Source organism: Barbus barbus, assembly GCF_936440315.1.
Source record: "Barbus barbus genome assembly, chromosome: 24".
Taxonomy (NCBI): domain Eukaryota; kingdom Metazoa; phylum Chordata; class Actinopteri; order Cypriniformes; family Cyprinidae; genus Barbus; species Barbus barbus.
The window spans coordinates 14,347,118-14,359,853 of record NC_136752.1 but is presented as its reverse complement, the minus strand read 5'-3'; the positions used below and the strand labels follow the sequence as shown (position 1 = coordinate 14,359,853).

General features: G+C 35.4%; 1 protein-coding gene and 1 pseudogene across 2 annotated transcripts; both read left to right on the top strand.

Moving 5' to 3' along the window:
- The first annotated feature begins 2,641 nt into the window (after window positions 1-2,641).
- On the top strand, window positions 2,642-4,531 carry LOC306844225 (polyprenal reductase-like; annotated as a pseudogene). Its single transcript has 6 exons — window positions 2,642-2,647; window positions 3,028-3,179; window positions 3,294-3,445; window positions 3,681-3,872; window positions 4,074-4,193; window positions 4,272-4,531. The product of its transcript is annotated as a polyprenal reductase-like (transcript).
- Window positions 4,532-5,557: 1,026 nt separating this feature from the next.
- LOC306843664 (putative divalent cation/proton antiporter TMEM165) lies at window positions 5,558-11,461 on the top strand. The gene is made up of 6 exons (XM_079375266.1): window positions 5,558-5,872; window positions 6,964-7,195; window positions 8,297-8,472; window positions 8,588-8,773; window positions 10,017-10,122; window positions 10,226-11,461. The coding sequence occupies exons 1-6, from the start codon at window positions 5,732-5,734 to the stop codon at window positions 10,300-10,302; spliced, it is 918 nt and encodes a 305-aa protein (XP_079231392.1). The 5' UTR covers window positions 5,558-5,731; the 3' UTR covers window positions 10,303-11,461.
- The last annotated feature ends 1,275 nt before the right edge of the window (window positions 11,462-12,736 follow it).

Below are 12,736 nucleotides of genomic sequence, written 5' to 3'. Positions count from 1 at the left end.
GAGAGCCATGGAAAAAGAACTACAACCAACCAGACAATAGAGTAGGAAAGCAATATGATCAACACAGTCTAACCGCAGTACCACTTTTAAAAATGTAAATTCACAATTATACCTGCCATGCACTTATGGGTTTGGAAAAGCAGCGTTCTGAAAGGTCACATAAACAAAAACGGTTTAAGGAGAAACTGTTTTAACACATCTTTCTTCTGAAGATCACAACTCAAGATGTGAATGGTCCAGTTCTTAATGGTATGCATGTGTGTGCTGGTGATAGGGTTTCTTTCCACAATTGATTGATATATAGATATAATATCAACAGGCCTATAGACAAAAACGGGACAGAAAATAGTGAAGAGAGTAAAGAGACAATCTGCGGTAGAAGAATGAGTGTCCGTGCGATCCCTAGATCGAAAGCTGATTGTTCACTATCAATCAACATATTAAGTTAAAGTCAACTAACTTTCTTCAACACGTATTTGTTCAATTTTAAATAGAGTGTTGAATAAACTACTTTAACTTTACAAAAGTTTCCACAAGTGTGGCTCTGAAGTCCATGCATTAAACTCAACTTTATAACAGCTGGTAGTTGATGAACACATTCAAATAATTGTATACACCTAACCAAAATGAACATGAATCATGCTAATGTTGACTTCAAACATACAAATAAACACACATAATAAAAAAGCATAAAAACACAAAATAAATAATTTATTTAAATCTAAATGCACACATCCTCATAATTCTCGTTGTTTTGACAAACCACACAAAATGCAATTATTCAAATGCAAGGGATTATGGGTTTTGCCCCAGCCACAATGCTTCTCCAATGTGTATGTTTAAAAATATATGCAACAATAAGGTCTAACTTCTTAGCCTTTATAGCTTTGTAATAGCATACTCAGACTGTCCACTTTACAGATATGGTATTACAATATTACATACATATACAATGTTAAATACATTGAATTATGAAAATATTAGTCCACAATTAAGTCAAGTCTAGCTGTGATAGTAATAGTGGCAGGTATCAAGGTGGAATTGTTTTGTCTAAAATGTTTTTGTAGAACTGAGAACCAGTTAACAAATGAACATGTTCGATAGCTTGGCATTTCTATCCTCACCCTCAAACTTGACATCTAATTCAAATTATTAGTTGCTTATAGTAAATTACCTAAAAGTTTATTTTTTTCTAAACTTTTTCTATATTACATGCATAGTTCAATCAACTTTTGAAATAAACTGTCTTTAGTAGTGCATCCTTAATGAAGCCCATTTCCACCTCAGAGTGAACAAAGAGTCAATTTGACTTTTTATCTTAAAATAATTCAAATAAGCATATGCAGCAAAAATTGTCATGTTATTTAGTTATAATATATAATTAGAAATATAATATAATATATAATTAGAAATAATCATGCAGTTTCATCCCATGACCATACATATGACAAGCGGTTTGACGAATGAATGGACAGATAGATTTCCATATTACAGTGCAAGAGAACAGTGAAAAATAAATCCAGGGTATTTTGAGAAATTGGGTTAGTATGTGTGTGTGTTTAAGTGTTTGGGGAATGTAAAGCGGAAGATGCAAGGAGGCCATTGAGAAATGGGTGGAGAAGTAGCGTGGATGGATGAGCAGGGGGATAAAAGGATGGAAAGAGAAGAAGAATGACAATAAGCATGTCAGAAGGGAGCCTAATGAGGGTCCAGCACTGGGGACAATGAGGAAGAGTCGGGAGGGGGCAGGAAACACAGCACACATCCTCAGATAGGAAACCTGCCTTTTCTATGAGGCATCCTGGAGTCAAATACTTTAGAGGCTTTGGTTTACTTTCTTTCACACACACTCTTTTATTGACTGAACACATATGGTATAGTTAATGGCTCATGTGGGGAATGAGGTTTCCTTGCATTGGCAGACAAACTGTACAAGCAAACAGACAAACGCATACTGTCTAGTCTGGTTATTGTGTTAGTTCCTGTTATAAATCAGAATCGCATTAATGGTAAAAGATAATGAGTGAAATATTAACTCCAAAAAATACTTTTGAATCCACAAGACCACAGGCCGAGTACAGTAGATAATCTGATACAGAGCCATATTGCACGGCTGTGAGTGTGATTTTGACTTCATACAACAGTTTGACAGCTCTAGTGTATAAATAAAAAACAAAAGGGTGTATTAAAAAAAATCCTTGAGTGCAGAATTACTTCCTTCCACTACAAATTTGTCACTAGACCACTCATGTCATACAGTATTTCTATGCTGTATCACCTTCCTCTACTTTGATAGTAGACGTCCTGACATAATTTCCTCATTGCCTAGAGGACAAATTAAGTAAAATGTGGTACAGTTTACCTCACTCTCTCCTATATGAGTACATACTATAATGAGTCGATGCAAAACGTCCTCAAAACAGTTAATTAAATGAACCAATTGAATTCATTTCTGTGAGAGTACTACTGACAAATTTGTTGTGTAACAGTAAGCCGTATGACAGGCCATCTCCAAGCAAACAATGCACTGTGTACGAGTTATGGACAATATCAGGCCTTGGTATTTTGCCTGCTGCCCTCTTGTGTTCATAGGTATATCTGCAAATGGTGGTTTTGAAGCTACATTTTAAAGATGTCTACAATGACGGTTTGAATGAGCATTTTAACGAACAAACAGTTTAGAAACATATGGTGCCACATAATATTGTTGTTATCAGTGGCGTTGTGATAGCTGTTTCTCCACGTTTGTATGCTCTACAGTGATGAATAGTCAGCGAAAGCTCGTTTTAATTAAACATTCATATTCATGGATACTAATAGCTATAGATTTTGAAACGATTTTGTATATATAGACACGTAGAAATGTTTCTTCTTTGTGGGTTTTATCATGGCACATTACCTGACCATGGAGCGGTGGCGTCTATCAGAAAATCCCTGAATTAGTGGAACCTAAAATATCAGGTATTTGTTTCCTCTGGTATCTTTACACGAGCGGACCGCAGTATGATGCTTCTGCTGTAGTAATAGTTAATATTATATGGTTTTTGTTGGCTCTGTAAGGTTTCATTGAAACTGCCTCGCAGCCTCGAGCACGTGTTTCAGGATTTAATCCGATATGGAAAAACTAAAGAACACATCAAGCGCTCAAACTGGCAGCTCGTTTTTGACATATCAAAGAGGTGATTCGGGATTAAATATAGTTTTATGTGGCTCTGTATATTCCCCAGATATCATGGTTTGAGCATGTAAAGGCGATAATGGAGGAAACATTTTCTCTGATGTTGTCTATACAGGTGTTTCTATCATTTCTATGCGGTGTCTGTCACGTGGAATGGGCTCCTCCTACTATTCTCCTTGCGTTCTGTCGTCATGAATGAGCCTCTCCCTGATTGGTTAATTGACGCGCTTTGGCGTTTGACTGGCAGACCAAGAGCTGCTTGGAACGGTACAAAGAATATTTTTTCTTCTCCTCTTCCTTTCTTTTTTTAAACAATGGCAACCAGTGTGTTACTATAATAAAACGATGATAATATAGTAACAGAATCGGAGAAAAAAAATCAGAAAGCTCTATACACTTTTTTTTTATATATATTTTTAATATTTTTCTGCTTTAATTTGATGCAGTGTACTTTCTATTTAGCATGCAAAGAATATTCACATGCTTACTTTGTGCTTTTCAGAGTTACATCTCTCCATTCTGCTTTTACAAGTGCTACTGTGGGTCCACTCTCTTAGACATCTGTTGGAGTGCCTGTTTGTCAGCGTATTTTCTAATGGTGTGTGATCCATGTAGTCCAGTATGCATTTGGTTTGGGTTACTGTCCTACTTGGACTAACTGTCCTGTGCATAAATTCCTCTCTGTCACAATCAGGTTAGTACAGTTTTCTAGTTCCGATCCTTTCATCATTTTGTCACATTATTTTTTGACTAAAATGTACCTGCAAATTGAAAACTCAAAATCTAATTCATGTTAACCTGACCAAAAATATTTCTGTATTTATCAGCCCAAATGTAGCTGGACATTTTTCTGAATTTTACTAACTATCTTGTGCATTTGTCTCTGTAATACCAGGGTCTCTTGTTAATCAGCTCAGATGGCATCATGTAATTGGGATGCTTCTTTTCATCTGGGCATCACTCCTCCAGAACCGGACCCTCTCACTGCTGGCCAAGATGAGGACTGACATCTCAGGTACGAAGCCACTGGGGTTTTCTTAGGAATTTTTTTATTTTACAAATATTAAATCTTTGTTCCTACTATCCAATATAGGTAAAGTAGAGACTCTGGCCCACATGATGCCATGCGGGGGCTGGTTTGAGCTGGTCTCTTGTCCGCATTACCTGGCTGAGCTTCTGATTTATGTTGCCATGAGTGTTTGTTGTGGCTGCCGTTCTCTAACCTGGTGGCTAGTGGTACTGTATGTACTCTGTAACCAGACACTGGCTGCACAGCTCTGTCATGATTACTACAGGAGCAAGTTTGAGACGTATCCACCTCAACGCAAAGCTTTTAATCCTTTTGTCCTGTGATTTTTATGTAATAAGCTCTTTTGTATGGAAATAAGAATCAAATTAATAAAGTATTAACTAAACAAAAACATAAATAACCTTAATGTCTCTCTTTTAAATGGGATTAGCTGACGCATTGATCATGCATGTTTAATGTGTAAGGAACAGTGCAAGGAGGGAAATACACACAACATGACCGAAACGGACCGTTGCCCTGATACAGACTGACCTCAGATGGTGATTGACAGCGAGACTTAGTTACTGTGAGATGTCAGCAAATGACTTAAAAAGGAAGTGCCTTTTACCACATATTAACTTCCCCAGTTTCCACTGTGCCTAGAATTTCATCTTGTTTGAAAAGAGAATCAATTGAAAGACATATTTCTTTTTCTTGCCTGTTTCCTGCTACTGATCAATTGATGACAGTGTTGTTTCACTTTATTTGCACTTGCATATGTATTAGGATGATGTAGGACAAACCATAAGCAAATGCAAGTACAGAAAGGTTAACATTTATAAAATATCAATGACTAAGCATCAATGGTAATAATGATTAAATGAAATGGGAAGTTTATGAATTAGTTTCTGCATTAGTTTCAATAATCATGAGGTCAGTATTGCACAACGGTGTATAGAAGTGTTTATGTACCCATCATTGTTCATTTTTTCCTTAGAAAAAAAAACAAAGCAGATTTTCTCTGCTATATACACGTAAGCCTGCTATATGAATAATGTCTATCAATATTTCAACTTCGTGTAAACAAGATGGAATTTGCACTGCAATCAAACCATGTCTACTATTTCCACTCAGCTTCATAATTACATTTTCGAAATGTGAAAATCCGCGTAACAAAGAGGAACCAAACTCATTTCTGTAAATTATTCTTTCTTTGAGCTGAATACAAGTCTCTAATCTCATATTTCACTTTTGCGTTGCAACTCTACCTACCTTGTAGCCGGTCTTCATACATCATTGAGAATAACATTTCAACCAATAGTCTACCTCAGTTTCAGTGACGTCTATCTCCCAGCTGACCAATCGCGTTCAGTTTTCAAACCAATAGTTTAGTCTTTGCCTTGGTATCAGTCTCTCCCCGAAGATGATCACGGTGGGCTAGCCTGATCGTAGCGACGAAACGTTAATGTATATCAATTAGCGGTTTAATTAGCATAATTTGCAAAATATTATAATAACAGAAGCCGTATTAGCCAGCCCTTAAGATGCCTCTTCGGGCCGGCGAGCGGCGTGGCGGTGGCAGGTCTATATGCTTCCTTATTTTGCTGAACGGCGTGTTGTTTTCAGCCGGAGTTATAGCAATTCAAGAAGAGAATAAAATCATTCACGAGGAGAAGCCAGCAGAGGTTAGTTATCATCTTTGCTAAATAACATGCATGTAAGAATGTTTATTGAAACTATATGTGTTAAAGAAGACTTGTGCCGGAAGTAGCCGGGTAATTAGGCTAATTTGATTACACACTCTCTACTAGACTAGGCTGAATGTAGTTTTGACAGTCAGGAGATTCTGCTGAATAATTTACAATTTTATATTTTGGTATTATGTTTACGTTAGGAGTTTGTCCACCCTTCACAAACATGAAGTGCGAGATGAATGACATTTTATTGGTCCGAGACACATTGTGGCATTGAAATGAAGCTTTGGCTTCAGAGCAGAGCAGATCAAATGAAAAACTTAAGTGCATCGATCTGTAGTAAGTGTTTTTGTGGTATTGTTGTTGCATTTCTTAAGTTGTAACATGGTAAGCTGATCTCAAGCAAACTTCCAAGGGGCCCCAATAGGCCTAAGTCTAGAAATCATTAATATTTAGTTATAAAAACAATCAGTTAAACTGATTGAATATTTGAATTGACATCATATCTTCAGTTTATTTGTTTTTATTTTCACATCGGTAAATATAAGTTTAGGAGGGCTCTCAAATATTATCTCTGATAATCGGGGGGGCCTTGGAGTCAAAAAGGCTGAAAACTACCAATCTAAGTGAAAGTAGTATCATAATGACATTCATTCACAGCGTATATATTAAATAAAAAGTTCAAAAAGTTAACTTGGTGGATTGAATTTATAGGATTACTTGAAGCATTTGAGAAAATGAGTGAAAGTTGAACATTCATAGTCTTGTTCAATTCTTTTTGTACATTTCTATACCTAACTCTACAATATATTTCTTTAGGCAAACTGTTGAATACTGGATGAATAAGCAATCATACTACTACAGTAGTGGATAAAATCTCTAGAACTGCTATTTTGTACCCCCATATTTACCATACTTTAATCCTTGCTTTATAGATAAAATACATAAATTCCAATATTAAAATGCTGAATTGTATTTCTAAATGTTGTAAATTTATATTGCTCCATATTTTAAATAAATTTGTTGCTTGTATAATTGTTATGATTAATTGATCTAACATCTGAATCATAATTACTGTCCAGCTGCAGAAGGCAACCGCTGTTCACGCACCCGGCCCGGAAGTGAGTGTCGATGAACCCAATAAGGGAAACCTGGGCTTTATTCATGCCTTTGTGGCAGCCCTCTCAGTCATCATAGTCTCTGAACTGGGAGACAAAACGTTCTTCATCGCTGCCATCATGGCTATGCGCTATAATCGCCTCACTGTTTTGGCAGGCGCCATGTTGGCTCTGGGACTCATGACGTGTCTGTCAGGTAGGTTGTTCAAATGCACCTTTACTTTTTAAGTCATGTTCAGAGGTTGATATGTTTCGCATCATATCTCATCTTCCACTTTTCACCAATACCTAAGACCTTTGGTGTCACATGACTTTTAGACATCCGTAATCCATGTTTCATGTATTACATATGTTGAATAAACCGTTATCTGACAAAAAATGACCCTAGCATTAAAAGAAGCTGGTTTTGAACAAAATCAAGACCCACCTCCTTAAAACAGGGATATTGTCCTGTCCCACCTCAGAGGTCTTGACCGCAATTAAAATGTAATATTATAATGAATAGTTTAACCATTAAAGTTACACAATATAAGTAATCAGTAGTTAAAAAAGAACATTTGGTCTAAAAAACAAACTAGCTAGTCCCTACTGAGTGAAAGCTTAATTTGTTAAATTTGCAATCATTTTACCCATTCTGACAATTTCTGGTTTGACTTTAATGTTTAAAGGCTAGAAATTGTCATAGTCTGTCATTTTTTCCCACTTTTACATGTCCTAAATTAGATTTGATCTTGCTTATGACTTGTTTTGTTGTTGTTTTGTTTTTTAGATTGTCACTTATATACATACAGTGTCAATGAAAGTTTTGCGAGATATATTGAGGATATAATTATGCAAATTTTGTAGTAAATTTGCATCTATCTAAAACAACATCATGCCATACTGGTCTAAAAGACTTCTATCGACAGGCCTTTTTCTCACTTTACCACTGTCTTATATAATTAATATAAGTGGGTGGTGATGGCGCAGTGGATAAGACACATGCCTTTGGTGTGAGAGACCCGGGTTCGAATCCACTGTGAGACACCAATGTGTCCCTGAGCAAGACACTTAACCCCCTAGTTGCTCCAGAGGCGTGCGACCTCTGACATATATAGCAACTGTAAGTCGCTTTGGATAAAAGCGTCAGCTAAATGAATAAATGTAAATGTAATATAATTATTAGGGTTATATTTTAGCTCATTTAGCAATTACGCTACTAAGTTTTTCTTTCTATGTACTTAAAATCTAATGCATTAACAGAATGTTTATCTACCATGTGTTATTCATAAATTAAATTTTTCTGTCTTCTCATTAGTCCTGTTTGGTTATGCCACTACCATTATCCCACGGATCTACACCTACTACATATCGACAGCGCTGTTTGCCATATTTGGTGTGAGGATGCTGAGGGAGGGACTGAGGATGAGTCCTGATGAAGGGCAAGAGGAGCTGGAGGAGGTCCAGGCTGAGATAAAGAAAAAGGATGAAGAGGTAAAAGCTTTGTAGTTCAAGTGTGTTTGTTCACCGGTGTGGCTAAATAACACCCCCTGCATAATTTAAGCATCTTATCTTCCCTTTAATTGATTGATTCCTTCTCCTCTCGTAGCTTCAGCGCTATAAGCTAGCCAATGGCGCGCCTGACATGGAATCGGGGACGGCGGCAACCATATCACCTCAGAGAAGGTGTCACAGCGTGATTTCACCGATATTCATTCAGGCACTCACGCTCACCTTCCTGGCAGAGTGGGGCGACCGCTCTCAGCTTGCCACTATTGTGCTGGCTGCAAGAGAGGTATGTACACGGGACCCAAAATTAGACAGTTATTCTAAATTTTATTTCTTACCATTTCAAAATTGCTTACCTGGATGGTTTATTTATTTGCTTGCTTTTTGTTTTAAATTTTATTCTTGTTTAAGACTTTTATTCTAAATTATATTTTATAAGTAATTCACTTTTACTGATAATACTTTCTCACGTTTTACCATTTTAAATATCGTTAATGCCCAAGAAATGTCAAGTCACCTTTTATTTATATAGCGCTTTTAATAATACACATTGTGTCAAAGCACTTAACAGTATCAAATTGGAGGACAGAGTGTCAGTAATGTATAATAATATTAAACACTCAACTTTCAGTTAAAGGCATTTCATTATTGAATTCAGAGATGTCATTTTCTAGTTCAGTTTAGTTTAAATAGTATCTGTGCAATCAAATTGACGATAATTGCTAGAAATGAAGTGTCCCCATCTGAGCAAGCTAGAGGCAACAGCGGCAAGGAAACTCCCTCTGTGACAGAATGGAGAAAAACCTTGGGAGAAACCAGGCTCAGTTGTTTTTAAAATGGTGTTTTGTATTTAAAAAGAGGATGATATATTTTTATTTATAATTTTAAATAAATGTTCTACAAAAATTCACATTTTACCATTTTAAATATTCGTAATACCCATGAAAATGTATTTAGCATTTTGTAACAAACCGATAACATTTAAATTTAATTATTCCGTTTAGACATTTACTCTTAATTGTTTTATAAGTAATTCAATTTGACTAAAAATACTTTACCGATTTTAGCATTTTAAATATTCATAGATCAATTAAACTGTATTTTGCACTTTTACTGGATGAGATCTGTTTTTATTTATAATTAATTTTAAAATAAGTTTCTACTAAAGTTTCTTGTAATATTTTACCATTTTGAATATTCTTAATATTCATGAAATTATTTTGCAATAAAATATGGCCTGGATATGTTATATATTATACTATAAATAAGTTATAATAATACATTTTATTCTTAATTACATTAGACTTTGATTCTAAATTATATTTTAGAAGTAACTAACTTTAATTAAACATGCTTTGTCACTTATTACCATTTTACATATTCCTAAAGCTCATAAAAATGTAAACTACATTACATTAAATTTAATTATTTAATATTATATACATATTCCAGCACTCTCTATAGCTCAATATTAGCAGCAAGCAAATGATTTGTTTTTACTGTGAATAACTGGCCATTTTGTGCTGCAGAATCCATTTGGAGTAGCAGTTGGGGGAACACTGGGACACTGTCTGTGCACAGGCCTGGCTGTTATCGGCGGAAGGATTGTGGCTCAGAAGATCTCCGTAAGAACCGGTGAGACGGAGTCATTCAGTACAGTACATGTTCTGTCATTTTTCATAAGCACTGACCTATATCCAGATTTATTTGCTTATACTTCCTGTTGTTATCTCTACAGTTACAATCATTGGTGGAATCGTTTTCCTTGCCTTTGCGTTCTCCGCCCTCTTTATCAAGCCTGATTCTGGATTCTGATGGAAGAACTGACTCTTGGTGTCATTTTCTATATATACACTACCCAGAACAAGTGGAACAGAGAGCGAGAGACTGCGCAAAGCCTGCAGATGGCTTGTTTATATGTTTGAGTGAATCTCTTTTGTGTGAGTAAAGTATGATTGATGAATGAATGAATGAATGAAACCATTTACTGCTCCTGTCTTGATGAGCATTTCAGTTTTTTTGCTTAATCTCTCCTTGTTTTTGTCTTTCTTTACTTTCAACCAGACACTGTTCTGTTTTTAGGTGATCATTATATTTCTCCTGTATGCTGCATAAGTTTACTTGAACTTGCCAGATGTTGGTCCTACACATAGTAACATTTTAAATAACAAAGCACGAATCTTGTTTCTACATTGTTTGAACTCTATTTGAGCTTTGTGCTATGGGCAAATACTGGCCTGGCTTCCAGTTCAAGCTTACTTGACTACAACAGCTCTAAATCTAAAACCAGATCAAGCACTGTCACTCACCCACTGTACAGCGGTAAATCTACTCGCGTCTCAGGAGTATTTAGTGGGTAAGAGCCTCAGCAATATAGCAGTCACAATTCCTTCATCAATAAACTATATAGTGCTGAATAATGCTATAGGAACTGCCTGATGTCTAAACTGCCTGTTGATGGTTTGTCCTTTATTCATACCATATTACCAAAGGCTTTAAATGTAGTCTGGAATTATGTGAAATCTGATTACTACATCACATGTGGCCTTTAAATCCAGTCATGCTATTTATTGGTCATCATTGTGCGCTCATAAATGCATTTGCTCTTCTGCGTCACTGGTCATAAAGTGTTAGGGACAGTCATGCTTTCACAGGCTCCCCTGAAAGAAGCACACAGCATACATTTTCTGTCTCCTTGTGAAGGAAGAGTATAATTTAAGTTTGCCCTTTTCTTCCGAATGGTTTTTATTTATTCTACTGTGGAGCACAGATATTGAGATTTTGTCGCGGTTAATTTTTCCATTTAGAAGTTTTTTTTTTTTTTTTTTTTTTTTTTTTTTTTTTTTTTTACATTTTCAGGGTGACATTGTCAATATTTGACAGGGGGTAACTTTGGAGAGTGTACTGATTGAACTATTATAGAAGAACTGCAAAAATTTTATTCCTGTAAATACTGAATAAAAATGTCAGCCTCAGTCTGTGGTTATTTTTTCACCGTGTGGAAAAACTATTAAATCAAGCAGCAGATGTAATAAACCTACAATGTTACGAAGCACATTTTTCAAAGATGTTAGCAGAAAAGTATCAAACCCTTTCGAGGCCACGAGTCACACACTGCATTAGAAGAAAAAATCAAACCAACTGGCACCTGCAAACATGACACTTCAGTTTTCCTTAGGACTAGCTTCACTTTTTATTTTTTTTATTATTTTTAACCAAATAGTCTCGAGGTAAATTTTTTTGCAGTCAAGTTCATAAAGGTGTCCTAGAATAACCACAGGTTCAGTTCAATACATGTTCCACAGAGTCTGCCATCCTGAACGTGTCAGGATTTGTCTTCATTTTGAATTAAATTCCTATGGCTTCATATTTTGAAACCTAAGAAACATTGTAAATGTTTTGATTAAAATGTGTGCTTATGATAGATTTAAATAAATACCACTTGTCATAGATAAGTGTATACATTTATGTGGCCAATACATTCTACTTACTGGGGCCATTGTAAATATGTATATTTATTTAATTCAGAGATTTTTCCTCTGGTCCAGTATTATTTTCTGAGCTTGAAAACGATTAATTGTACGTGATGAATAACAGACATTTCTTAGTTATTCTGAAGCTAAATATTTTTTTTTTAAATGGAAACACTTTTTTAATTTTCTGGTTGTATTTTAATTTTCTCAAATTGTGAATATAGGCAGTAATTACAAATTATACAGTAATTAAAATGTTATTTTATGTTTAAGATTTTGGAAATTGATCTTTACGATCTTTTGATGCTCTCTGAAAAAACACAATTATCGGTTTGATGTTGCTGTTATACAACAGTTCATTAACAAGAAGTTAATATCGAGTAACTTACATTTTTAACAGGATGTTAGTTCGTCAGTTTTCCAAACGAGGGCACAGTTCGGATTTGGTGATCGTCTCCATAGAAACAAACGGTGATTTGAATCTTTACTTGAACAAATCAGTTGACTCCACAGGAAAAATCCCTGGCTTCTACCAAAGCACAAATCTGATTTATAAAACTCATTTAGAGGAAAACAATCACACCGAAAAGTACAGGGAAAAAAACAGTCATGACAACGTGTGTGTATATATATATTTAAATAATTTTATTTTCAAAATTGAATAAGGGGAGTAAACGGCACTGTTTTTTTTTAAAAGGTTCCATTATTTCTTTGTTAAATGAAAGAATGGCCTGGCTCACAAAATGAACCCAATACAGCACCGTTTTCTGATTTCA